This window comes from Calidris pugnax, unplaced genomic scaffold (assembly GCF_001431845.1).
Source record: "Calidris pugnax isolate Ruff unplaced genomic scaffold, ASM143184v1 scaffold82, whole genome shotgun sequence".
In the NCBI taxonomy this organism is placed as follows: domain Eukaryota; kingdom Metazoa; phylum Chordata; class Aves; order Charadriiformes; family Scolopacidae; genus Calidris; species Calidris pugnax.
The window spans coordinates 3,888,201-3,915,901 of NW_015090833.1; the positions used below are offsets into that span (position 1 = coordinate 3,888,201).

The following is a 27,701-nucleotide window of genomic DNA, read 5'->3' on the forward strand; positions in this document are numbered from 1 at the left end:
ATGACTAAGTTGAAATACTTAAGCAAAAAATTGCTGTGAAACTCACATTTATCGTTATAGGCCCTTAAACTCTGCTGGAAATGACATCATAATACATATAACACAACAGGGACCCAGACTATATTTCCAGGGGGAAATTAGGAATTCTACAGCATGAGACGCATTACATACAATATGGTCCAAAGTAAACTGAAAACAGTGGAAATATTTCCAGCTCTCCGTAAAAGACTTATGGTCAGGCTTACTTTGTCCTCAGAACTGCAGTTCTTGGGATTACAAGTAATTCTATTGCTAGACCATGATTCACAAGAAATCCCCCTTTTCTTGTAGCCACTTGCACTTCAAAGGTTTGGGGGACATTGTCCCCTCCCTCTCCTTTTTTCTTTATAGATTAAATCACACACTGTCCAATTATCCAGTCTCAACCTCGAAACCAGGAATTGTCATTATTAGATTATGGTGGCAGACAGCTGTGTTGCACCACCAGATCTGTTTCTTTGGGTTCAGAGGAAGAGTCCCATTGGGAAAGCTGGATATCCCCTGCACCCTCTTCTCTTCCCAAAATGTGGGGACTTTCCATAAACGATGTGAGCGTCTTTAGCCAAAGATACTGACTGCAATTAATCTGTGTTTAATTACCCAAGAAAGCATGTGCTGGCATCGATGTAGACATGGGTGGGTCTACCAACAAGTCACTGGTGTGAGTTCAGTGTTAGGAACGCAGCAACTTTGCAGTGGCAAAGCCGTGTAGGTTTGCTAGCCCAGCTACTCAGCACAGACACCAACTCTGTGGTGGGTTTTGTAGCTTGTGCCACGTGATGTGCAACCATGACTGGACAATTTCTCTACCTGAGCCAGTTAATGCTTCAGTCACAGCATCAGTCTGTCTTCGATCACCACAAATAGTACCAGTGCTCAGCCTCCCGGCCTGTACACAGCAATCTGGCACTAACAACTATGGCACCAGCGTTTCTCTTCTCCAAAAACTTACAGGTGACAATCTGGGCCATCTCTTCCTGTCACTCCGTCCACTAATGACAATAAACACACCCCATCTGGCTGCAAAACCTAGATTTTTTGTGACTGTTAACCCTTTTCTTTTGACAACAGTCCCAGTGAAGTCAAAGTCTCATTTATCCAAATATTTGTTAGACATGCCAAGGGATCCCCAATTTATCATTTCTTCCCCTTCCTCAGCTCTGGAAAGGCAACAACTACCCATTCACTTGCACCAAAGCTTTTGCCATCACGAGTTTGATTTCAGAGACAATTGCCTTCAGGCCTTACATCAAAGTGCAAACCACATGTTTGAAGAGGTTATTTAAACATTTGGCCTCACGGTGCAACGTGCCACCCAGCAAACAAATTCCAAGAACACGTGCCTTTAAAAAATAAAAAGACAGCTGTTGGTGCTACACATCTAACCTCAGACATTTGGTCCATCAGCTTAAACCTATCACAGGCTGTGGCCACCTACATATGGAAGCCATATTCCATCATCAGCTAAATGTATTCATATCACAATAGGGGCAGAATACACAAAAACCTCCCCAAGTCTCCACTTTCTAAATGTAGGGATCAATTTGCTAATTCAGCTGGGAAAAGTAATCAAACCAGAATGGAATAGTCACATTCCAGCCAGCAGATAAAAAAGATTGTTTTGTGTGTGTATCCTGAAATAAACATCATGTGAATGCTCTACTTGGCGGAGAAAATGGAGATAATTAGGAAAGGGAATCATCGTCTTTTGTAGACTGATCTATTAATTGACGTGTTTTGTCCTAGCTTAAAAATGTGCTAGGAAGTGGAAATTGCAGGTGTTTGGGAGCTTTTGGAGACAAATTTTACTGCTTTGCTGTTCAAAAAACCTCATACAAACCTAGGGGGTTCTACCTAAACTTCAGGGGCTTTTATATTTTGTATCCACCCTTACAGAGACCAGGGGTATTTCAGCAAACATTTAAGTAGTTCCTCAAGTAGGGGGGAGGTAGGAAGAGAGAGAAATCTGAATGTGCCACACATCTAATTTTACCCGCTGGGGCAAATATGTTCACCTGAGCAAAGGCAGACAAGGCTAATGAAGTAGCTGCTCTACTGAGTGAAGTGCAGAGAAATTCTTAAAATTCCTAAATCTAGAGCACGTGTTTAGTCCAAACTTGCTTAAATCAAAACTTACTTGCCTCAACATCTCAGAGCTATAACAAGTACAAGTCAGGGACACTTAAAAAAATAATAAATCTTATTGGAGGGGTTGTTTTGCTTTTGTGGTTTTTGTTTGTTTGTTTGTTTCTCCCCCCACCCCCCAATCTTCCTGATCAGATGCATGCACACACTGGGCTCTTTACTGTATCACCTTGGGTACAATACAGCATAAAGAAGTGCTCCAAAACACTGCTAAAAGGTAGCCAAGACCAGTATTTCTGTATGTGGAGGGACATAATGGGCTTGAACTGAAATTTAACAGGAATGCAAAGGCTTCCCAGTGCTCGCTCTTCTACGGGAGAGAATGGCCAGGCTCCGGTTAGGTAAGCAGTCAGAACATTGCCTATGAACACACCAACCACAACTTGCTTGTATTATAATTAACAAAAGCAAGAAAATGGGTTATCATAACAAAAACCTTTATCAATAAAGTCTAGATAAAATGAAGTAATAATCATATTTATTTATTAGATAACTGAATAAACACTATTTTCACCATGAAAATCCCTTGCCTCCCACTGGTGTGATAGGGATCCTGCTGTAAACCTGAGCCATTTACACTCAGCCAAATGTTCTATGAATTGGGAATCTCCCAAGCTTTTATTTAAAGAGCTCTTGATATTCTTTTCCAGTAAGTCAGCATTACTGCAGTAAACACTGAGCCTTTCATAACCTCGCTATGTGTGATCCCTTCTGAAAGTCACTCTGCAATCAAATGTACTGGGATTTCATAATAGTAATTTGCCACACTGTCAGAAATAGGCTTATCATGCTGCTGTCATTGGTATCATGTGAACATCACTCAGTGTGCTGTGCCCTTCAAATGAGAGCCAGAGCTCTGAGCCAGTAGCAGGGAGAGAAAGAGGGGAAAAAAAAGGAGGAGTAAGAGAACATTAACTCTTTAAAGCCAAGTACAGCCTAAGCCTGAAGGAGGAAGCTGCAGAGCTACTGTACATAGTGTGGGCACCTCTTCAAACATCAGTAATATTGACTAGGTAATAAAGTTGCATTTTCTTTCCAGTCTGCCTGAAATCACTGATAAATCTGTTCCTGTTGTCTCTCATTCTGTGGAGCGTGCCAGCTACTAATTTCCTACACCTCTAGAAAGACATCATTCCCAATGCCCACAGACCGTTAGCAAATCTTGACTAGTTGTTCGGGTTTCAAAAATATATCTCCATACTTCTCCTCTTCTGGTTTGCTTTTTTTTGCCAAATGTTTTTGTGAGTGGTTTCCTAGCTTTTCCTGTAAAAAGTCTTAGAGATTCAGCATTGACAAACAGCTTGCTTTAAGGAAGCAATAAGTAACATCCTTTAAAAGGGGTTCTCATCTGTACTCACACCACTGCAACAGTGTTTTGCTCAGAACTCCTTCTCCTCTAAAGTCACTCACTCAGTAAACTTTCAGTCATTTCTGTGGTTGTGTCAACTTATCAGGGAAAAAAGAGCCATCATGTAGCTTAGATTGACCAAACCCTTTGAATGATACAAACTTGAGTGGATTTTTACAGTGACAAGTGTCACTGACTGATGCGATTGCTCTTAAAGATAACCCAGAAGCCTGTTTTTATTAAGTAAATTGAGAGAAAAAATATTAGTCTGGTCCATTCTATAAATTGTAGCCACAAGCATGAACTACAGGCTTAACGCTGCAGGGTTGTTTGGGCTGTGGATTAGATGCCTTGTGCCTGAAGAGGATGTATCTTGGTGGATAAAGCTTTAACCCTCAGAGCTGTTCGGTGTATTTCTGAACAGCCTGGGAAAGAAAAGGAAGAGGAAAAAGAACTCAATAAAACTATAAAAAACAAAGCTTTATCAAGATCTTATCAATCTTACGATTGGCAATGGCTAGAAAGCCTCAGGTTACATTTTTAACCTTTTTTCTCCACAGGAACTCATATTATATACGAGATCTGGTCTTCAGGTCAAGTGGTAACACAAAACTTCAGATTTAGGATTTTCAAACATACTGAAGTTACTTGGAATCCTCCAATTTTGAGCAATTTCCAGACAGAAGGTGCTCAGCACTTGAAGGTCAGGTTCATCAGGATATCTCAGGTTGCACACTCAGAACCAGTAGAACACTTCAGAAAGTCTTTGCTTAAGTCATTTGGTTGTTTAAAGAATTAATTTTATAAATTATCTGAGACACCCACAGTGATATATAGATGCTTTGGGGGGACTTCCCTGAGAATGAATCAGCAATGTAAAATAATCAGACTAATGTATTTCTCATGTCACAGTTTTGACACTCAGCGTGGATGCCTCTTCCAGTAATGCTTTTTGTTTAATTTAGACCAGTTTGTTTATCTGGGAAGTCTAATTTTCTAAGTGACTCTGAGAAAGAGACAATAAAAACCTTGTGATCTAACGATTGCATCTCCTGTAATAGCTCCGGATCACACTGAGGTGTGAGTTTGGTGTGCCCTTATTTGTCTAAGGACTCAAGAAACTGCCCCAGTTTGGTCCATGGAAGTTTCACTTTGGGCTGTTCTCTGCTCCTTTGCAAAGAACACACGTGTGGTTTGGGGTTCGAGATGGCACAGAGAAGGGAATCTCAGAAAACTACGTTATGCAGAAGTCACTTCACAAGGCAGAACTGCACCTCAACCATTGCACCTCCTGCTACTGGTGGAAAGAAACAGTAATGACAGTAATTTTGTGCAGGTTTTGTGTCTGCGAAGCACACAGAGTGTCAACTTTGCTTAAAAATATTAGGTAAGATTTGAATACTGTAGCATATATTGGCCAATCTGTTCAAATGTAATTAATCACTGGCTGGCCATTACATAATATATTTTACCATAAACAGAACTCCTGAATGACACAAGTACTTTCTAGTAAAATTAAGGATTTTTATAATTCTTTTGGAAACTATTGGAGGACACAGGAGGTAGAAAAATACCATTGAGAATGATACCTGGTCATATTCCACGGACAATTGGCCTGAAATGTAATGCCAGGGCCTTTTCCAGAAATTATTCATACCGAGCTCCCCGGGAAGATGTACCGTTACCCCCTGTTCTTGCTCACGGACCCAGGAAATCTGGTTTGTTGACAGTAGCCTGCTTTGGTTGTTATAGAAATACCTTCAACTTTGTTGTCCAGTTCTTTCTGATCCCAGGGTTGAATTAATTCAAAAGACTGCCTGCCAGGATGGAGGTCTGAGCTTGTGTCAACATGTCTTTAGAAATGCATTAACAAGTTGCTCCACATGTATAATTAAAAGGGACGAAGGAACCCTACACTGTCAGAAAGTCTGTACTCCGTCCCAGTACATCTCTTATGCTTCTTGATACTTTCTTTCCTTTTGGATGTTATTTCTGGAACATTTATCCAGTTCACCATGGATTGCTCTTGGAAATGTAAATCTTACAAAAGCAATAATATTGCGACACAACTATTTTGCCTCCTCATGCATCCTTTATGCAGTGAGCTCAGAGTGTTTTAACAGAGCTTGATTAAAAATTAAGCCTCTATACAGCTGTGTTACACAGGTAAGTAGTATCATATCCATTTTACAGACGGTTACACACACAATAGAAAGGTTAACTGCCTTTTCCATGGCTGCTGACTAAAGTGAGCTGCACCGTTGGGAGTGGGAACTCAGACCCGAGTAACTAATCAATTTCTTAATTTGAAACCTGATGCACAAATCAGAGAAATGGTGTTTTCAGTTTCCCTCAAACTAATTTTCTTGTAATGGCTCTTTTAACCAAGTAAGATATAACTAAAAATTTGATTTTTTTGTCAAACAAAAAATGCAGTTTCATCTCAAAGGAAATAAAATTTTTCTTTTGCTAAACTGTATATAAAGCATAGGTCAAAGTTGAAGAGAAATCTGACATTTTGAAACCACAAGTTGTTTTATGAGACGATACAGATGGAAATAACTTATTTCACCACTGAGTTTTGGGAGATGAACTGGCTGGTACCTGGAACTGCTCTGCCTAAAAGTCAGCAGTGACAAGTTCTTCTTCAAAGCAATGTTATTAGTGAAATACATTTTACATAGTTAATACTCAATACCATACTGAATACAGAAGTTCCTCCTTTCTGCAAAACAGCCCCACAAGCAGCTGGCTCAGAAGGACAGGACTTCTGCCTTCAGAGATGCTTTTCCAAAATCTCACCAGAAGCAGATTCCGCAGTGCCCTGCTTTGCAGCTGGAAAGCACACAGCAATGCACTGAACAGCACACTCCTACCTGTGCCTTGCACGTAGGGAAACAAAAGCATGTATATAGGTTTAAGCCTGAGCTCTTGTTCCTTCCTGATTTTGGGACTTACAAAAGCATGTTCCAGGTGAGGCAAACTCAGCTGCACGGAGCGTGCTGTGCTGACAGCTCAGAGGAAGAGATTTCTCCCTCCACGGCTCTGACAGAGCCAGCTCTGGACCACGGGAATCCATCCCTCTGTTGAGCTCACGCTGTGGTTTTGGTGAAAGGGCAGAAGGTAGAGAAAACAAGCATGGTACTGTGGAAAGTGGGATTTGACTGAGTGATTAAGTCTGCCGTCCAGCTGGTGGACACAACAGCTGTTACTATTACAGTCCCGATAGCATTTCATTTATTTTAAACCCCTATCTTAAAGCTTTAATATCCCGTCCATTTTAAATCACTTCATCTGAAGGTGGCAGCAGCGGGGATCATCTAGTAAAGAACACAGAAAAAATGACAGACAAGTCTTACATGTCACTTTATAAGACAAAGCTTCTTATACTTTTTCATTTAAGACTGGATGTCCCTAATTTTCTAGTGCTGCGACAGAAGACAGACCAAAATCCTGGAGACTTAACAAAGGTTCATTTTTGCTAACAGTAGGTATGTGAAGAGCAGTTTTATAACCCCCAAATTATTTCTATTAATGAAGTGAGTGCCCTCACTGACACTCTCCCTTTCTGAGCCTTTCTATGCTGTTAAACAGAAAAATGAAGAGTTGCCATGAAAGCTTAAGAATAAAGTCTCAGGTGATAGAGATATGAAAATGGCAAGGAGAGAAGTTCATCAGGAACTGCAAAGGGAGGGTTGGAGGTGTAGAATAAGCATTGATTATGGATTTCCCCTCTTGCCTGTAGACATGGGCCAGGGTCTTCACCTTCCTGCAAAAGGGGTATGTGACAGGGCTTGCAGGAATAGTGTATCTTGCTGACAGTGAAATTTCAATTCCTGCATCTAAGAAAAGAACAGATGGACTTCAGGATGGGCAAACGGGCAACTAACTGTATGGTAAGCTTTCTTGAAATAAATACATAGACCATATGTCCTTGGAAGAATCCAAAGACATTTCACTTGATAAAAGCCAATCCCGTAGGGGGTCAGTGGGGAGTCTTCTCTTTGGTAGCCATGTGATTTAGATCAGGTTCTCAAACATTCAAAGTGGTAAAAGAATAGGTGAATTTGCTATTATTTTCTGCTAAACCCCAGCTTTGGAAACGACTCTGTGTGTGAATATGGGTTTCACAGAGAAACTGTGCTAAGTGTGTGTTTCCACGCATGTGATACAGTGTAAGGGCTCTGTAAAGTACTACATGCAACACTACACAAAGCGTGTTACTTTACATGTATACTGCACACAAACTGCACCCAGTGACACTGCAGGGGTGAAAATAAGGTGGCATTAACGATCCCATATCTTAAGATATTTTCCAGACATGTCTATTAAAACAAAGATCATCTAACACCAAATCAAAACCAAGCAACCAGTCTAAAATTCCTGTCATTTTCTGTAACATTTGGAGAAGTCATAAATTAAACCAGCATGGCAAGAGATACTTCTTCAACAGCTTAGTCCAGGCAAAGGACTTAGATCATCAGTCCTATGTACAAGAAAATCCCTCCTTCATACACCACAGAAGTTCATTCCCATACCTAACACATCCCTCAAGAGATCAGTGTGTCATCTCCCTACAACTCAGCTGGGAAGCAATAATGCTGCAGTTTGGTGCCTGCGTGTAGGAATACATAGTTCTGAAGTCTGCAGTAAGAGGGATGCAGCAAAATAGGAAACATCTATCTGATTTCTCTGCCCTCTGCATTTTAAGAAGAGTCACTGAAAAATGTCTGCCTGTCTCTACGTAACTACCACCAAGGAGATTCTACAAATGTCCCCTCACAAGCCTGGCTAACGCAATCACTTGCTCTGACAAACCTTTATTTTCCTCAGTGCAAAGGTTATTATTGTAATAATACAATTGGTGCTCTCTGCAACCTGTCCTTCCTACTGGGCATTCACACCGAGCCAGGTTACAAACTTGCTTTATTCTGGTGGGAGGAGATGACTCACTGTTTGTACTGTAAGACTACAAGGAGACACCTTGAAGCAAAAAAATGGCTTTGAAGTGCCAGCTTGCTTCACGGAGCAGATGGCTGGGCTAGGCTGAGGTTAAAGACATTCATTATAAATCCATCATCAAAGTAGGACATAGATGTAGAGTGATTATCAGATCGAGGGAATGTGCTTCGAATGACAACTTTGTGTGGCTGTCTGAGCTACACGAGACTGCAGCAAGTTTTGGGAAGTAGGGTCAGACCCTCCTTTGGCAGAGAGCAATCCCACTGAATCCAGAAAGAACCTGGAAAAGCTGCCTGGCCTCTCTGTACCCAGAACGTCTGTAGTCTCCAAATAATGCCACCTGTAATCCTAAATATGCAAAAATCCCAATGCAGAAACCCCAAACTCAGGTTACGAATGTACATACAGATCACCACTGAAAAAGGCCCCGCAAAGAGTTACCTTCTTTCTGTTTGAAAACACAGAGAATAAACACACACACAAAGAGTTGTCGTTATCAGACAGTATCTTCATTAGGTAAATCAGCATACTGCAGTAGTGAAGTTACCTAAGTAACTACCTAAAGTAGTAAAGCCCTACCAATCTTTACCAGATGAGGACAGGATCCCAAATAATTCAGCAGTGAAAACAGAATCGAGGCCAACATACAATTACAATTATTATATTTTTACCAAAACATACTTCAGAAAAGCAGAAAGCAATCGCTTCCCTTGACGCACTCGCAGAGTCTCACAAACCCCACACTGCCCAGTGCTGCACAATCCGAGTCCTGTATGCAAATATTGAAGAAATCAGCCTGCACAAAATACTTTCCTCTGAAAGCAATAAAAACTTCTCAGCCTAGTGACTTCTGGGCCCTCAGGGAATAATATAAATTAGGCTATGTTAAATCTGTTGTCATTTTCCTGCCATACAGTATAATGTTCACGAGTTTACGGTTAGAACACTTTCTGCTTTCATTTAAAATCCTACATTGCAGGGTTTATCTTAATTTGGTTGTTAAAAAAAAGTCTTTCCAGACTGAATAATCTCTAAAGTAGCTTTTTTCTTCCACATTTTGTTTTAAAGAAGATTTTTTTTTTTTAAGGTGTGGACAATATATCTAACTTTGCACTCACAACATTATCCCACTCTTGGAAACAGAATTCACAATTAGATTTTGAGAATTTCCAACCTCAAGTTACTCTATGATAAAGTATGTCTAGAATATCCCCTGTCACTTACCAAACTCTTATCTGAGGTCAGTAAATACAATGACATTTAGGACTTGCCGTAAGAAGAAAGCAGTGAATCCACTTAGAGAACATCTCCTTGTTCTATCTGTTGAGGATGCAAACTACGGGTTTTGATGGGTTTTTCAGGTTTTGGGGTTTTTGTTTGTTTGTTTTTTAATTAATATGATCACAAGGCAACTGAATTACTCTGAGCAAAGCAAGGGTCTGCATAGTGAATCAGCACTGAAAGGCAGACGTTTCAGGTTATTAGTTAGGACACTGCAGCTCTAAACCTGTAACTAGTGCTAATTTATAGCCAATATTCTACACTTCCCTGCCAGTACATGGGGTTTAACATCACCACATTAAAACTAAGGTTAGTTACTCAACAAAGTAACTAACTCAAAAATAACAGTCACCTATGAAAACACAAGTCAATCTAATTATGCCTCAGTTTCCATTTTAATGATGGTTACAAAACATCTGTCTCATTTCTCTGTTTAGCCTTGGAATTTTAAAACCATCAAATGCCATATTTAAATGGAAACTTTTGGAGTTCAGAGAAGCGTTTTCCCATCCTCAAGTTTACAGTTCATATTGTTAATAAGGGCATCTCTTTGCATTTGCCCAACTGACCAAAATGACCTTAAGGGATTTATTCTGGTCATTTCCCCCTGTGACCCAAATTCACATTTGAAGCCAGATCTTCAAAGGATAAAGAGTAATACTTTAACCCACTGCAGATTGCAAACCTAATCTACTCTTCAGAGAGCGTCAGTTTCTCAATTTGAGAAAAAACTGCTGGGCAAAAATAGACTAGAATCATTTGTCAAATATGTTCACAGTCCTTTCATTCCCTGTTAAATACCATGAAGACCAAACATTATTTCTACTGCAAAGTCTTTCAGCACTTGCCTTAATTAAAACAGCAAAACCCCCACACAAGCACATTGAGCCCTGCCTTGGAATGTCAGTTAGCTGGACCTTATCACATTTAGATCTTAAGCGAAGGTCACAAAGCTGGTTTTCCTGATCAATTCTTTTTTGCTCACTCTTCCAGCTAAGGGGGTTTCTAAGGTGGGGAACAAAGCCGGTATCCTGGGCTTTGCTCAGCTTTGGTGAAAGAGTCAAAGCCCAGTCGCTTACACTCGTGATGTCAGGCTGGAAGAACGACCTCGTGTACAGAACTAACTGAAGCACATCTTGCTGGCACCATTGTCTGGACAAATGTTTTCGACCTTCTCAGTTCTGAGCTAATAAGTGATTTTTGTACAGCTTTTTGTAAGACATATGACATTTCAGATTCGAATTAAAGCTTTTAAACAGGCAAACAGTGCTTTGGCTGGGAGTGATAAACATTAGAAATTTAATTGACATAAATTTCTCCTTGAAATAGACTCTACTGCTCTCTATCTGGGTGTGAACCAGCTAACGTTTAGAACTCACCATTGCTAACAGAAATTGGTGAAAAAGCAGCTCTGGGACCCAAACAATGCTGCTTTGAAGCAAACTTCACTTTACTGCACAACTCTGGCCCAAGCTGTTTCTCTCCTTATTTGCTGCTCACCTCCCTGCAAACTTTTCACTTCCCACAAAACCAACAGTAGAAACCTGCTCTGAAGTGTTTACTCGTATGTTTTTTGACAAGCCCCAAAAAAGCACATTATGTGCTGCTAACCCAATGTTACACAATTTCACATGGCTTCACGGAGCCCTGGGTGGGGTGTGAGAGCTGATGGAAACTGGAGAGACACATCATAATTCAGGCTTTCTGCTTTGCAACAGAAGGTCTCCTGTTGCGCTGTCAGCTTAAAATTCAATAGGCTTTTTATTTTTTTTCCCTGCTAACTCTTTACAATCATAGATGGATGGCTGGTCAGCACAAACAAACCTGTGTTTTTCCTAGTCTGCTGGTTGGTTATCGCTGTTGGTGATTTGTATTGCTGCACTGTGCAGAGATGGTACCAAACTGGGATTCTGCTGTTCTAGGTACGGTCAAGATATGAAAATACAGAAAGCAAGACACAATGGGGAAGATGATGGCAAGATAAGAGTAGGAATCCAATTAGAAAACCAAGTATTGTTATTACAAAGCATCAGCTGCCATCAGATGATATATTTGAAGTTCTTCCATAGCTATTTTCTACAATTCTATGACAAGGTTGTATTGCTCTGTTAACAGATAAATTAAATGTTTCTGGTGGCTCATGCATATTACAGGCTGCTCAGTGCTCAGAGTCCATGGCAGATCTTATTCTCCAAGAAATTTAATTTCCTAATGTATATTTCTGGTTTCTTTCTGGAAAAAGTATACAAGCATTCAGCATTTCAACATCACCTTCACCACAATGACTTACCTCCACGGCAAAGCATCTCAGTTGCCACTAGAGGCCAGTAAAACAGGTTACACCTCCAATGAGAGCATCATTCTGAGAGGAACGGTCAGATTCGGAAGCCATCAACCCCCCTGCTCCTTTATTTTGTGGGACATGAATGTAGAAACATGTCAGCCTGAACAGCCCTGAAAACTAGTGGAATTTACTCACGTAGCAGGTGGGCAGCACGTGCTGAATCAGTACAAGGTCCTGCACAGAGTTGCTCCCGTGGGTTTGAAAGCCAGCACAGAGGAACCTCCGCTGGGGATGAAGGACTGTCTCAGGCTCAGCATCCCCATTGGGCTTCAGCTGTTCCACTGAGGTTGTCTACAGGGGTGATAGTTACAGCAAGCTCTAGTATTGTTATACACACACTTCCCTGCCACACAAGCGTGTGCACCCTGTCCACATCCACACGTGATTGCACACAGTTCTTCCCACAACCAAAAGACGAGAATATTTTTGGTCACCTCTAAGTTTGCCAGGCCAAGTTTTAGCTGTCAGTATACAACGGCTCACTCTCTATGATATATCTAAGGTAGGCAAGCAGTATGCTCCTTTTTATGAGCTTCAGAACCATCCCTTCAAGGTGTTTTCCCAATGCATTTTTATGCTGCTCTGAAAAACGATCCATTAATATTCACATCTGAGTAAGAGTCCCAGCAGGACTGAAGCTGCCTCAAAATGACGCTGGCTGACTGAGGATGAAATGCTAGGTTTGGACAGTCGCTGCAGGTGATCTTTATTTTAATATTCTGTGGATTAGAGATTTTTTTTAAACCAATGCGCACACTTCTAAAAAGTCAGACTCTATCTCAATTACATCATGTAGATTTGCTTTCTTGCACATGTTTTGGATCCTCACACATACCAAGATCCAGCATTTCATCAAGGAGACATATCTGCAGGCAACGTGACAGCTGCTTCCTGGCTCTTTGAGCCTGCAACATTTTATTTGGGTCACGCATAGTATCTCTCCTTCCCCTTGAAGCAGGTAAAATGTCTGCCCCTTTCTGACACGGAGAGATACCACCGCGACAGTAAAGCCATTTTGGAAGGAAAATTGCAAATGAGGACAAACTTTCTACCACACATTTATCATCACCTACAGGCGGTGCTTCTTGAGCCGGCTATGTGTTGCACAGGGAACTAAATTCAGCTTTGATACTTGGCACCACTGTAACATCACTGATCTCAGTGGGGGCTACGGCAGCCTGAGAAGGGAGCGCGTCCTCCCACGGGAACACCTCCCATGGCCATGAAGTTAGAGATGGGGTTACCTCCACATTGTGGAGATAAAACTGCGAGAATAACGCAGCCTTCAGGCCACTTTCTATTCAAGGTGAAATCAGCTTTCAAAGTTTAGCAGGGGATCGCTAGGCTGATCACCAGTTCTGGCAGTATTCCATCAGGGGAATGTTTTACTCTGAAGATTACATAAAATAGGAAAAATCCCAGTAAGAACTAAATCCAAGTTCTGTCTCATTTACTAGCAATTAGAATTATGCAAAATCAATATTAATCGTAGGTAACTGCTGATGCTTACAATGAATAAATATTACTAACTGGATGAGTTCAATACTTATAAAATATACATTACTTAGTAGGGGAAAATATCATTCAAATTTCTTATCCAGAAAAAAACATACTTCGCAAAATCACTTTGATGTGATGGAGTGTCCAGAATGGCAGCTTCATAAATAAAGCTTTACTAAGCCTTGCTCTTCAGCTTGCACTGGATTATGTGGGTGTCAGCTTGTCTGTTCCTTGCTGTTCTGAGGGGTGCTAAAGTTCCAAATATAATCACTGCTTTCAGGGCTTTATGTTGGGTTGAACAAAAAGCTACAAACTATTAACAAATCTAGATCTTCATTTTGAGGCACCACGGTAGGATGAACCTGCAAGTAAGAGCAGAACCCAGTCAAAATAGTTAAGTTTGAGATGTGACCTCTGCAAAATCAGTCACCCTTACAGGACAATGAAATAAACCCCTAAAGTCATTACCAAAGGAAGGGTACATATTTGTTGAAACATTCACTGATAAGTTTGGTAGGACAAATCCTTTTGCTAACTGGTCGCAAGTTCTGAGTCCATAATAAAACTTACAGACAAAAAAAGTGTGACCCAATTCCATGATTGAACACTTTGCACAGCTCTAAATAGAAATCTGTTGATAATGTATTCCTGTCTGCTGCGAAGGGACAGTATTTCATGAACTGCACCAGGCAATAAGTTGCCCATTTCCAACCATACTGCAAGACCAAACTTAGAAACGATGAGAGAATCAGGCACTTTTTTCTCCTTTTTTCATACCCACATACAAATAAACGTGAAAGCCCATGTTGAAATTATAAATATATTTGTGTTATTTATAATCATGGCACTACACAGTGAAAATCATGTCATATTGTTTTTCTTGAAAGAATCAGAATAGCATAAGACAGTATTGATACAAATATCATCTCACTGTCCTACTTAATTCTGTTTCGACGTGTTTTCAGAGAGAATAATCTTAACAATAGTAGCATTAAGTCGCATTGAATAAGCTGTAGAGCCAACAGAAATAAACACTTCTGTCCTGGTTTTGACCTCAGCATGGTGCAAACTGTGAGCTAATGGGGTAGCTCCACTGATCTCCGTGAAGTCACACTGGTAGGAGATCAGATCCGAGCCACTGCCTCACATCGGCTTCAGCCTCACAGAATCATTACACTCAGCCCCACTATAGTGCCCCCCCGCATATCTCAAAGCACTTGAAGAAGATAAATAGTTATGATGATCTTCATTGTCTAGGTAGTGAAACTGAGGCACAGACAGGTAGTGATTTGCTGAAGGTCTTCGTGCTGATCATCGTTAGATGGGGGACAACCCCCAGGAGTCCTGACCTTGTACCCTCTGTCTCTGGCCCACGTTCCCCTCACACACCCCGTGTCACTCACTCCTGTCTGCCTGAACAATTAGCACAACAGACACAAGAGATTTGGAACTAACTGTCCATAAAAGACCATTAGTATTAACTGAGCAAGGCAATGTTTTAACCAAAGAGTGTTTTTTAAGAAATAATAGCATTTACAGTAGTTAAATAGATGCTACTTTTTATCAGATCTAATTCTTTTATATTAGCATACAGTCCTTAGATTGTTTACTACTATGTTAGTCATTACTTTAAGCCCTCACAGCTATTCTAGATAATACTTTAAATACACAGAGCTTTAAAAAAATAGTTCAGTTACAAATATTTTAAAAATATACTTATCCTAAAAAGCTGTCCGGCACTATTCCAAAAATCTCTTGTAATAAATGTCTTTTTTAATTTTAACAAAAATATCTACCATTATATAGAAGAGCTCAAGTTTTGACAAATCTATGATACAGTCAGAAACATCTCGGGCCAGACTCCGCTCTTGTTTATACAGTTGCCAATTGGATCATGGTGTTCACTTCAATTAGTAATCATATAATCAGGAGCAGAATATAGCCCTTAGTGTTTTAAAATAACTGAACGGACTGGATACTGCAACAGTTACTTGTGCCTAGCATTACAGGGAAGGGAAATCCTTTACTTCATTGCGTTTAAAAATGCAAAAGAATGTTATATTTAGTATTTGTGCCATGCCCAAAGAGGTGCCAGGCAGCTGCAGTGGATGACTCAGATCTAGAATCCTATTCACTTATAGAATTTATTTTTTTTTTTTTTCTGAATGATGCCTGCAATTGCTGTCATTAAATGGAGAATGAATGTTTATAGAGAACATTTGTAGAGAGAAGATGCCAACCTTCCTGTGAGGCTTTCTACAATTCTAGGAATCCTTTTAATTGTATTTTGTTACTTGGAAAGTTGTGTGAGCTTAACAAAGTCCCCCATTAAATCTAAGGAGGGCACTATTTTAAATTGCTTCCTTATTTTCCAGCTGAAATGTTTCCATACAGCCAGTCCTTTTCAAAGTGCATTTAGAACAAGCTATTAAGCACTTAACAAGAATCTGCATCTTATCAGAAGGACAATCTGGAAGCTGTGAGTTAGTCTTTTAGAACTCTGGAACTTTTTTTTTGGCCTTTCGCCACTTTTTCCTCCAATCTTCAAATTTAAATGTGGTGTTTGATTAAGGATCCTAGAAATTAATCCGGTCTCATTGCATCAGGTTACATACGTAAGCAACGCTAACAGTCTCGGATGCAAACTGCAATTCCTACCTGCGACCATCATGATATTAGAATGGATCTTTACACATTGTGATTTCATTTAATTCATGTTTAAAGCTTTTACTCTACTTGTTTTCTCCCTAGACTTTAGCTGATGATCTAGTAACTTATAAACCAAGGAAACGTAAGTATATAGACTAAGTTCAGTCCTCACTGTCGTCTTCATCATCATCGTCATCTTTACTGGGAGCACATCTTTGGAAGCAGTGTACTAGAGTTGCTAAGAAGAAGCTTGATAGAATAGCAGCAATGGAGACTGCGACTCCAGAGAAGATGATGATAAAAAGGTCCGTCAATGACAAACTAAATTTGCATTCACTAAAGCTGACCTCAGATAATTCATTCAGGAAGATTCTTCTATTTTCTACAGGCAGGGAACATTGAATTTCATGGAGACCTGCAAAGAAGAGGAAAGGGAAACAAATCAGCAGAATATTGATGAATCCTTCTGTTGCTCCAGTCAGAGATTGAATGGCTGAAGAAAAGTTTCAGGGTTAATTCTAGGCTTATGAATTTGTACAAAACTCAGGAAAAAATGGAACAAAACCCGTCGCTATCCAAAAGCCACACATAACCCCCTTGAGTGGCTCCTGGAAATTAAGTTATTTTACCTTCAGTCTTCCAGGAGGCCAGGTACAATCTGGGACCATGATTTTAAGGATTTAAAAAAGTGAGTGTTGGACCCTGGATGGGTCTAAATGTGGAGACCTGGAAGCGCTTCCCAACTACTTCATCTTAACACAAATCCTGACTCCAAAACAGTGTAACAGGGATACTGAAGTTCCTTCCACACCTTGGGGCCTCTACACTACTTTTTTCCATGTAGTTCCAAAACTACAGTTGTCTTTTCCTGCTGTAATGATGACTGTACTAAATTTTGATCCCTAAAAGCCATCCTGACTCTGTCCTATTTGCCTAAAGTTCTGTTGCCTTCCCTCTTTCTCATGCTCCTCTCACTGACAACATAACAAAAGCTGCCAGCAGAACAGGACAGCAGTCAGCACGCTCAAGGCTGAATAGTTTCCTTCAGGCAAACTGCCACCTCAATACATGCTGTATTTTTTTCTCTGAGCCTGGAGTGCACTGGCGATGTGCACCAGATGGTGAGGCAACTTGCTTTGCAGCTCTTTGAAAACTCCTGTCTATGGAACTGGCCCAGAAGGTAAAGGAGCCACAGGGTTTCAAACATCCCCTGAGACTTTGGGAAATCTGGAACCTGCAGTATTCACATATATGATGTCTTGCACACAAGCTGACATTCCAGAGCACCTGAGTGTGCTGCGACTGCACAGATGGCTAGAGGGAGTACACACCATTGCACTCTATAGATACAAACTCTGTACAAACCTTTCTACAGAAAGAACTGAGGGTTGCTCAGCAAGTCCATATTTTCTTTCATTAAGACTTGGGAATAGCAACTCTAGGGGCTAACAGGAGTGACAAGCAAAAGAGGACACAAATGGCTAGCCTTCTCTATTCATGCGAAATACGGGAGTGGTGAAAAGCCATAGGCTGGAATTCCAAGACTTGTGTCTTTTTAATCAGCTTTTACAAAGCAAACAGTTTTCAATAAATCAACATGATGTTGACAGTAATCAAAGCAGTTACTGCTGTTGTGTAGAAACTGCAAGAAAATGAATGTAAAGTATCTAAGCTTCCAGAAGAAAATAGAAAAATAATATATTAAATATCAATATATTACTATTATATTAATATATTTAATATAGAAACATATTAAAGAGACAGAGCGAAAAAGACTCCAAAAAGACCCCTATTGTTCTAAGAAGTTCTACAAACTGCATCCTTGGCCTCTAGAAATAACAGTATTGTAGTATCTGCCCAGGATTCTAGAGGTGGAAAAGTAAGAGCCCACTTACTCATTACCAAGAGCAGTTTTGCCATGGCTCAAAACTGAGCCTGTAGACTGTGAGCTCTATTTGTATTTCCCAGATGCTTTCACCTGGCATCACAACACACACAATATAAAGAGAAAAGAATCTGCAACATATCAAGTCACTTAGAGGGTATTTCTTGCTATGAGAATCAGTGTACTGTAATGATTTTGAGTCTGATTACACAATAACGAGAAATAAAAAAGCTCCTCTCCATGTAGCCATGGGTACTGGAATCTAGGTCATGTTCGCAAACCAAATAGATTAGATGGGAATTTTCTACTTGCTTTATTCTGTGACACTACAATGTGGTAGCTTAGCCTCAAGTCTTTACAGAATTTGTAGTCATTGAGAATAATAGATGCCAACAGGCAAAATACGGCATCGTAAACCAGGGGCCAGCATAGAGGCTTTGCCAGCTCCCAGCTACAGCTTCAGCCACCTTGTGTATGCATCACCTTTTCAGCAGGACAGGACTGAACCAACCTCTCCTATCTCCACACTAGGCAGTTCTGTGGGAATTGTGCTGGAAGCAGCCTAGAAGGCCTGCAGAGCTCGGTGCAAGCACATGCCAGTGACTGAGGGAGTGAGGAACATTTATTAGTCCATCCTGTTCGGTGAATGTTTTTCTGAGCTGTGTTGTGACACTATTGCAAAACCCAATACAGTTAACAGAAGCTTTTCTTTCCACTCCAAAGAGAACTTGGAACAGCCTGTTCATTTGTAACAGTAGTAAGATCAGCAGCTACATCTCTGATGGCACAGGGAATTTCTCTTCCCAAAGCAGTGATTATTGCACCAGAGCTTCTAACTGCTTACCTGAAATCATCACAATTTGAAGGTCACACACGTGGCTGCCTAAGATGACATATGAACATTTCACCTGCTTCCTTCCATAGCAATACGTTACTTTCTTTACATTATTTAAAAGTAGGTTGTCCTTACAACACCAGAATCCAGTGTGTGTGGAAAGCTGCTGTTCTGTACTACACCTGTCCCATTCCATTCACGCCGAGCAATAAAGCCTGTTTTGTTCTTTGCTTGGGCAGAAAGTAATCCAAGGTCATCATACACCCTCTGCATGAACAATGAACAAAAGAATGGCTTCTATAAAGTGATCGGTGTTAATTATAAGGTGTGGGTTATTCTGTTGCATACAGACTGGCGCAATTAAATGACCTGTCCCCACACACAAGACTTCCAGAGGACAGGAGAGTGCCATTTAACCTTTGCACTTAGTGCCCTACTTTCACACTTAGCCACTTGAATGGCATTACATTTTACATACTTTTTAAAGTTTTTAATTATTTTTTTTTAAATTCTATAGGACCTGTTCAATTTAGTCTTTAAAAAAAAATCAGTCAGGCTTCTTGTAAAGGGTCTCTCAAAGAAGTTTGCTATTTAGTGCTTGACTGCAAGAAAACCTTTGATGATAGTTATATATATCTCATTGCTCCTACAACATGTTCAAAGAGTTGCTGCTTCATACCAAACAAATCTGTAAATGAAACAACAAGTGTGAGTGTGTTATAAATACATAGCTTATGTTATTTTGGTCAGGGCCATCACATCATCTGTAAGAACTCCAGCTGTCCCAAGGACAATGTCACACGCTCTGTATCTTTCTGCTATGTCATCTGAAGGAAGCAGATGTATGACAAGAGCAAGCCTTATGTATTATTTGCTTTGGAAAAAAGAATGCTTTGAAGTCCCAATCAAGGGACAGGTGCTAGATTCTACATAGACTTGTGTCTTAACACTGAAAAAATAAAGTAAGATGAAAATATGGGTCTGTACCCTGAAGAATAGATCATCTAAGTAACATGGGAAGTGTGAAAATGCTGGAATCCTAGATCCATAATGTTAAAAGCAGAGGCAAGTTTTTAAAAGGAAAAAAAAAGATACATGTGCTTATAAAGAAGTGATGCAGGAGGGTTCCAGGTACAGTTTCAATGAAATTCCCTCACAGGTTTTAGGACAATATGGCTTTGAGGTGCTTTACTATTAGAGGATTGTAACTCCACTAAGTCTAGCACTTAAACCTTGATAATAAATTATAGGCAATTAAGCTGCAGCTAGATCCTAATAAACACTTTGTTTCTATAAAGGACTCTGCACAAGCCTGTTTGTCTTGCAGAGTCAGAGGCTGAAATATTTCCCCTATGAAAATGAAGCTCTTAGAAAATGGATGCAGCCTGAAACCAGTCTTTATACAAATAATTAATAACTTCCTTGTAAATTAATGAAGACAGACTGGCAATGCTGTAATGCCCCAAGTTATAACTGCTCTGGTCTTCCCAAAACCCCCAAAACCCCCAGATACCCAGTTTCCTTAGCGTCTGCTGGTGCTTTCTAGCCGTAATTCAACCATGTTTCTCACAGGTACTGGTTGATCGGGAATTTTCAAACAGTAATTGGCTGGACAAGTGCATGGAAATTCCCTGCTCTTGGATTAATCTTAGACTTACCCCAGGTCTACTTGACTCTGTTTTGAAGAATGCTGTGTGCATTTCTGTCTTTGCTTGTTTCTAATACCAATGCTAACTATATGTTTTGCTGGAGAACTGCTGAAATTCATTATTACTTCAATATTATGGTCTGTCTGTTAACCCTCAGAGCGAGATTTCCCAGCTATCATTTTGGATGCTGAGTTTAAAAAATATGAAAGAGGCCTCAATTCTGTTGGGTCCTTGTAGAGTTCACAAAAAACAGGTATCCAGAGAAGTATAGTTTCCTAACATTAGCAATGTACAATAATAAGAGATAATGAAAATGCCCGGTCATACATATGCGGGTATGTATAGGGACTACATCCAGAGAAATATCTGAAGCCATAAACATTTAAGTGAGCTTCATGCACATGTGTTCATTACTAGCTATACAATAAATGTCAGAGCACTATAATATGCTATTTCAATTTTTTTTTTGAAAGTAAAATTGGCATTTGTGCTTTTGGGTGGAATTTAGCTGTTCTCTCATATTGCTGACTGTAGTTGACACAGACTTGAAATGTCTAAATGTGGCATTTTATTTCTTGTTTGATATTTTGCCTCCAGCTGTAGTTCTCTTTAGTCTACTTAAACACTGTCACTAATGTATTAGATGTATTAATAAGCAGTGAGAGGCACTGCCTCTGAAGAGCTATGAAATTTCACTGGAAATAGCCTCAAGCTATCAGAACAGTAAGGCTTAAAAAAACCTGAAGCCTAGATTTAGGTCCCTAAATAAAACTTTTTATGGCCAAGTGCCCTAGAGTCTCATAGATCAACATTAAAGGGTATTTAACAGTTTGTCTCAATGCCTAAATATAGAGTTTAACATTAGGTGTTCACATTTGCAAATGCTGTCCCCACATCTTCAAATCCGTGAAAGATGGAAGTACTCCAGAAAACCTTAAGATGGAAGAAACAGAGTGAGAAGCCAGTGGCAGTCAGATCATTTTACTGAAAATGACTAGGATATCAAATTATATATTTATACACGTATGTATATAGAAACAGATTTGATGTGCTTGTTAGGGAATCTAATCTCTGTTAGGAGTTTCTGCTTGAACAGAGTAAAGGCTGCTGAATATGTGAAATGTCTTAGGGCTTTTAATTCCTTTCCCAAAAAACCGGATATTATGTTCTGTACTGGAGAAGTATGAGCATGTGCATGGTACTTGGGGAAGAACCGAGTGGCTGCAACGGACAGAACGGCCTGTCCCTTTTAGCAGAAGCTTGCTCTGGTTCCATATTAGCACTTGAAGCTAAGGCAGCTTTCTCTACCACAGCAGATGAATAAACAGGTCCTGAGAAAGAATGAGAAGTCAAGAGGACTTGAAAAATGCTCAGTTCTTTCACTGGTTTTTAGTTAGGTTAGAAAGTCAAATGAAACCTGCACTCTCTTTTTTTGAAGACAATGTTTAACATTATCAGTGAGCCCTGAGCTACTATAAAGGCCTGGACTAGTGCAGTAAGACATTATTTTTTTTACAGAATAAGTTTAGTAATAGATCTTAGATTGGAATCGGATTATAGCAAGAGCCTGAGAAGCAAGAGACAATTGCCTCATGGCACCGTTGCTCTAAACAGGTTTACAAAAATCATTCCATTTTTCTTGCTACACTGATTCACTTCTGAATCTCCTGCTTTCTTTTAGTACTGAATTCAGCCCAAGTGTCCTGTTCCAGAAGGCTGCTTACAGTCTCATTGTCACTTGCTCTGGCTTCTTTTCTGCCTCCTCTCACTGCCATTCTTCTCTCCTTTTTTTCTGCATAGACAGGCTTTACCTGGAAATATGCCACTTTACCAGAATTTACCTCTCCATCCATATTGAGGAGGTACCAGCTACAAAAGCCTTGAAAGTAGCTGAAGTGCATCTGCATCCAAACTGGCACTAAAACCCCCTTCGAGTATCTTAAAAATGTGCAGTCTTGTGCACACAACTTTCCAAAGTGAAGCAACATTTGACCAAAGGAAGAGGAAAACATGGTCCTAGTTATGGCCTTTATGTTGTGACAGGGGATTTGCTGCCACTAACAAACTTTCTTCCAGTAAAGTTCAGTGATTACCTTAGTTTAGGATACGGTTCTGCAAGTGGACCCAGTTCTGTTGTCTTCAGGCTTCTTTTAGGAGTTCTGCTTCTAGTGGTGTGAAGTAAAGGTTAGAGTTCAGGGCGACGGGCATTGACACAGTGCCAGCCAATCCTGACTCTGTCCTAACACTCAGCACCGACCCTCACTTAAACTTGTGCTACTTTAATTTCAAACATTCAGAACATCTATTTCCTTTATTTATCACACAGGCAGCACAAATCTATTTGGAATTCTGTCACTAGCCAACTTGGAATGATTTTTTTGAGTCTTCCTGGAAATACCAGTGTACACAGGCCGCTCATAAAACGCTCAGTTTAAACTTTCTCATCAAATTGCTAAAAGCCTTTCCAACACTGTTTTAATAAAGGGCAGCAAAATTTTTCATTCCTGCAATGGATAGTGGGGAACTTAAATAGAGTATGTATTAAACACAAAAGGTTGAGAAAACGGCATCGTCTAGCACAAAAAGCATAGACTATCTCTTGCAATTCCAGAAACTTCACACAACTTCCCAGAGATGAAAAACAAGTAAAAAGCAAAATGAGGACAAGATGACAGAAAGGAGACACTACAGTCACACTCCAAGGAATACTTAAACTCTAATTAAAAGTAATGTTAAAAATGCATTAGTCATTAGCAAACAAGGTCACAGGCGCAGCTGCCCAAAGCATGTTCACAGAAAGTTAAAATCAGCTACAGAGATCTCTACAGAGCACTTCGGTATGGCCACTGTGGACTACTTGGATTTCTTTTTGTAACATGCATTTTCTCCAAATCCAACCCCTTCACTGAGATGAGATCCTCAGAGGGTTCAAGAAATAGCTTTCACAGTGCTACACACTAATTTTAAACAGTTAATTTCCCCAAAAAATTATTCCATCAAAGCCCTTTCTATTAAACCCTGTAAGGAATTGTTCCTAAACCTTGGTTCTGTAGCTCACGTGCACAACTGACAACATTTTGCTGGATGAGCCCAGAGTTTCAAACAGTATAACTAAAAAAAGTAGGTTAAGAGATGAGGCAAGAAAGGAAAAGTGCATTTTTAGCCAAGAGAAAATGTGATACAGAACAAGCTCTGAAAGCAAAAGAAAGCCCTTCCAAATATGAGAAATTGCTGAGCGTTTTTTTGTAGGATTTCCAGTTCCCATTGAAGCAGAAAATGCAAGAAATCTCAAAGGATACTTCTGATCTCAAAAAAATGAACACCACAATTCCTTAGACTTCACTGAGTTCAAAATTTTGAAACATTATAGCCTAAAATTATTTAACTCAACCTATAACCTATTTAACTCACCCTTATTTAGTACTCCATGCTCCTCCTAATAGGAAGCCTTCAGTATGTATCATTGGCCACCACACTGCCATCTAGGCTTAACAAATACCTATAAAAAATCAAACATCCTTCTACAGAAAATCTTTGAAGTTTTAGAACTTAACTATTTCGGCCCATAGTGAATGCTCTGTCTTCTCTAGGAAAAAGAACAACTGTTACACATTATCATCTTACTACTTACCATCTTACACATTATCATCTTACTACCATTCCACTACCATTCACAGCTCCTTTGTCTACTTCACACTATAGACACTAATTTCTTTTGCATCAATTAATAAACAAATCAGAGGGAAAAAATGTGGTTTGGTTTTGGAGTATAATGAAAATATGGGTTTTAATATCTTTTACGAGCATAAAAATATGTTTGCTGTTTCAAGGTGCTGAGTTTGATTGAAGGTGAAGTGCTGAGTTTAACGGCAAAACTTTTAGTGCAGTTTCTTTAATAACTCTGCCGGCAAATCCGTCATGCGAGAGTATTCACTTACCGCCAATTAAGCCTTTATTTAGAAATTTAGGGGACAGGAATAAAAGCTGGGATCTGTAAAATGATTCAAATCCCAGCTGTTTGTGTGAAGTGATGAGTTAGATGTGCAAAGGCAGCTCAGCTGGGAAGAGGCTTTACAGCCAGCCAGGTCAGCAGAAGTTAGGACTTTACAAGCTATTTCTGGTAGCGCCAGAAAGAAAAAGAACGTGGCTTTTGCAAAACTAACGAGTTGAAATATGGCTTTTGTTGGGATCACTGGGTGCTCCTGAGGCCTTAATTACAGAGGTAGAGCTTCAGCATCAAATATTGAGATTTCAATTCACATTGACAAAACTCTGATTTTAAAATCAACTTGGTATTTCTTTTGCAAAAAACCTAAACCAACACAAAACAAGGGCAGCTTTGACTAACAGGCTGTTTCACTGCAGTGCTAAAATTAAAAGTGGAGCAGTGGCTGGGCTTAGGAACAGTTTAAGTGATTCCTCTCAGACATGCAGACAGGGCATATGAGGCTATTTTAAGTGTCATTCAAAGTGAGGAATTAAAATGAATGGCCAGAACCTAAATCTGTCAATGTATGTCTCCCAGCCATTTATCTCCTGTTTCTTGCTACCAGTTCTGAATCTTGAGTGACCAGGATGCTACAGTGACACTTGCAAGTCACAGCCAACAACAACCAGCAGTTGGAGCAGGCTGCTCTTCTGCTTTGGCATATCCTTTCCCGTCTAACCCGCTCTGAAGCAGCCCAAGCCAGCACAAGGCACACGGCAGGGTACAGAGCCTTTAGTTTCTCTGCGGTGCATTGTAATTTCATGGAAGGACCAGGGATCACCGATGGAAGTTTTCTGCCATTCACCCTTCTGAGTAAAGTCAGGTTACAAAGTCTGACATTTAAAGGCTGGGGAACTTCAGTCTGTCACAGAACCACTCTGTACTGCTAATCATGGTTTATTCTTTAAGAAAACCACGAGCAAACTCCTCTTTCCTTCCTGCCCTTTCCTGTTTGTACAAGCCACTCAACACAAGTGCTTGGGCTGCTGCACAATTATCAAGGAAAAGCACGTGGCCAAGTTAACTCTGCTTTTTTCTTGGGCCCTGAAAACGTATCCCTATCTTTTTCTTTTGCGGTATTTACAGACATAATGCCTGCTGCCCTACTCGTCTTGATGTGTTTGCTGCAAGAATACTTCTGTCTCCTCACAGCAGTATCATGAGGAAGCCAAGGAGCCTGAAAGCTGAATCCTCCCGTGAGCAGCTCTTCCCACGCCTCCCAGGGAAGGCGCAGCTTTGGACAACTCCAAGCAGACAAGTAATGCTGATGGGATTAGTTCCAATGGGTACAACGTTGCGACAGCATTAAAAACTGAAAACTGGCTACAAAATGCAATCAAATCATAACTGTTTTATGATTTAAGAATAATTTAAGAATTAGTTTTACACTGACTCTCCAAAAGTTGCTTGGAAAGGCACTCAATGATGGCCATATGGTTTTAAAATGTCACTGAGACAGTCGTTCCTTTCTGGGTTTAGTTTTGCCCTCACCTCGTGAATAATGTTTTGCTAGTTTATGAAAGGAGACAGTCCGTATTTCTGTGGCAGCAGCTCACAAGCAATGAAAACGCTGACTTTGCAGGCTTTTCTGCATCCCTGAGCTACATCTCACTGATGTGAGTGGCTGCAAAGACATCAGGGGACTCCTTCCTGGGAACAAATGCAAATCGTTTGCTTAGGCCACGTCGGGGGGGACAGCTCTGATAAACTAACCATTTGAATATTTGCTCCTTCCCTCCTTGTCTTCCCAAATCAAATCCAATTGAAAGCTCGGAAGATCAGGATGAGCTAGCAATTTTTTAGCTATTTGACTGATACACGTCTGTGGACGAGAGAAAATGCTGTGAGCAAGCATCTCTAAGCTTGCAAGACACTGGGGAACACCAGCACTGCTATGGGAAAGCTCAATCACTTGAGATTCCCAGGCATAAGTTCAGATCCGCTTTAAAACACTGACAGGGCAGAAGAGAAAAGCGAGAGGGGCTGGGACAGACTCAAACTGAACAGACTCAGTCTGGATAAAGGGGAAGGAGCTACAAGTTCATTAAAAGAGGAGGAAAGCAGGGGGAAGTGAACAGATGTTTAGAAGGAGAGACGGGCAACTACTTGGTTCAAATAGAGCAAACTTTAGCTAAAGCATCAGGGAAGGTGGGAGAACAGGCCCAGGTTTGGGTTAGAAAAAAAAATCCAAGATGAAAGTTTCATTGAGGGAGACAGGAAAAAACCCAATGCTTTTCCCTCAAATGACTTCTTCCTTAAAACAGCTGTTTTACAGCTAAGAATATTTAGGGTAACCCAGATTAGTATATTAAAAAACACTACCTAAGGTCATAAGCACAGGAAGAACCTGAATAACTGACTACAGACTGATGAGCAAGAAAGGAGAGAGAAGACCTCTGAAATTTGTAGGCTGTTTTTTCTCCTTTTTTGTTTGAATTCAAAGTGACCTGACCTTAACCCAGTCTCCTGAGCTCTTCTGCACCACCTTTTTAGCTCTCACCATCTTCTGCACAGACACCCCCCCTCAGGCACAGCCCAGCCACCACTGATTTCATGTTGGGTAATACTTGGATACTCTCTGTAGCCCCTACGAAGTTTTTATGCTCCGACAGTTTGTCTCTGTGAGCAGCTGGGTGGCTCAATGGCAGGGGTCTCTGACCTCATGTTTGTCGGGAGGCATGAACTGGGAGGTGATCTCCTGCTAAAGCTAGATTATGAGAGGTTTTGGGGTCGGGTGGGAAACATGGAGCAAGAGTTTGAATTCCCCATACGTGGCAGTCTTAATACTTCCCCCCCCCCCCCCCCTTTTTTTCAAATTTCTGCCCCACATCCCCCTTTTCTCCTTTATATGCTCTCAGGATGCACCAGAAGAACAGCTCCTGAATTTGTCCATCATATACACCATTGGATATGCTCTTTCCTTCTCTGCCCTTGTAATAGCAACTGCCATTCTTCTTGGATTCAGGTAACTGGTGAAGCTCTGAAGAGAGTGGAGAAAAGGTGTTATGTTTTTTACTGTATGATAGTACCAGACTTTGACAGAAATGTTTCATTATTTTTTCCTCCTTTTTCCATA

The 27,701-nt window shown here is 40.4% G+C and overlaps 1 protein-coding gene across 2 annotated transcripts in view; it reads right to left on the reverse strand.

The window, feature by feature from the left end:
• Nucleotides 1–27,701, reverse strand: part of DHRS3 (dehydrogenase/reductase (SDR family) member 3) — a 124,951-nt gene that overhangs the window by 95,483 nt on the left and 1,767 nt on the right. The window contains exon 1 of one of the 2 annotated variants that reach the window (XM_014941412.1): nucleotides 12,255–12,373. Coding sequence is in view for 1 of the 2 variants with exons in the window: in XM_014941414.1 (XP_014796900.1) it covers nucleotides 16,430–16,683 (254 nt within the window). In the remaining variant the exon portion in view is untranslated. Of the gene's footprint in view, nucleotides 1–12,254; nucleotides 16,684–27,701 lie in introns of those variants that run through there. The other variant, XM_014941414.1, reaches the window with a different exon arrangement.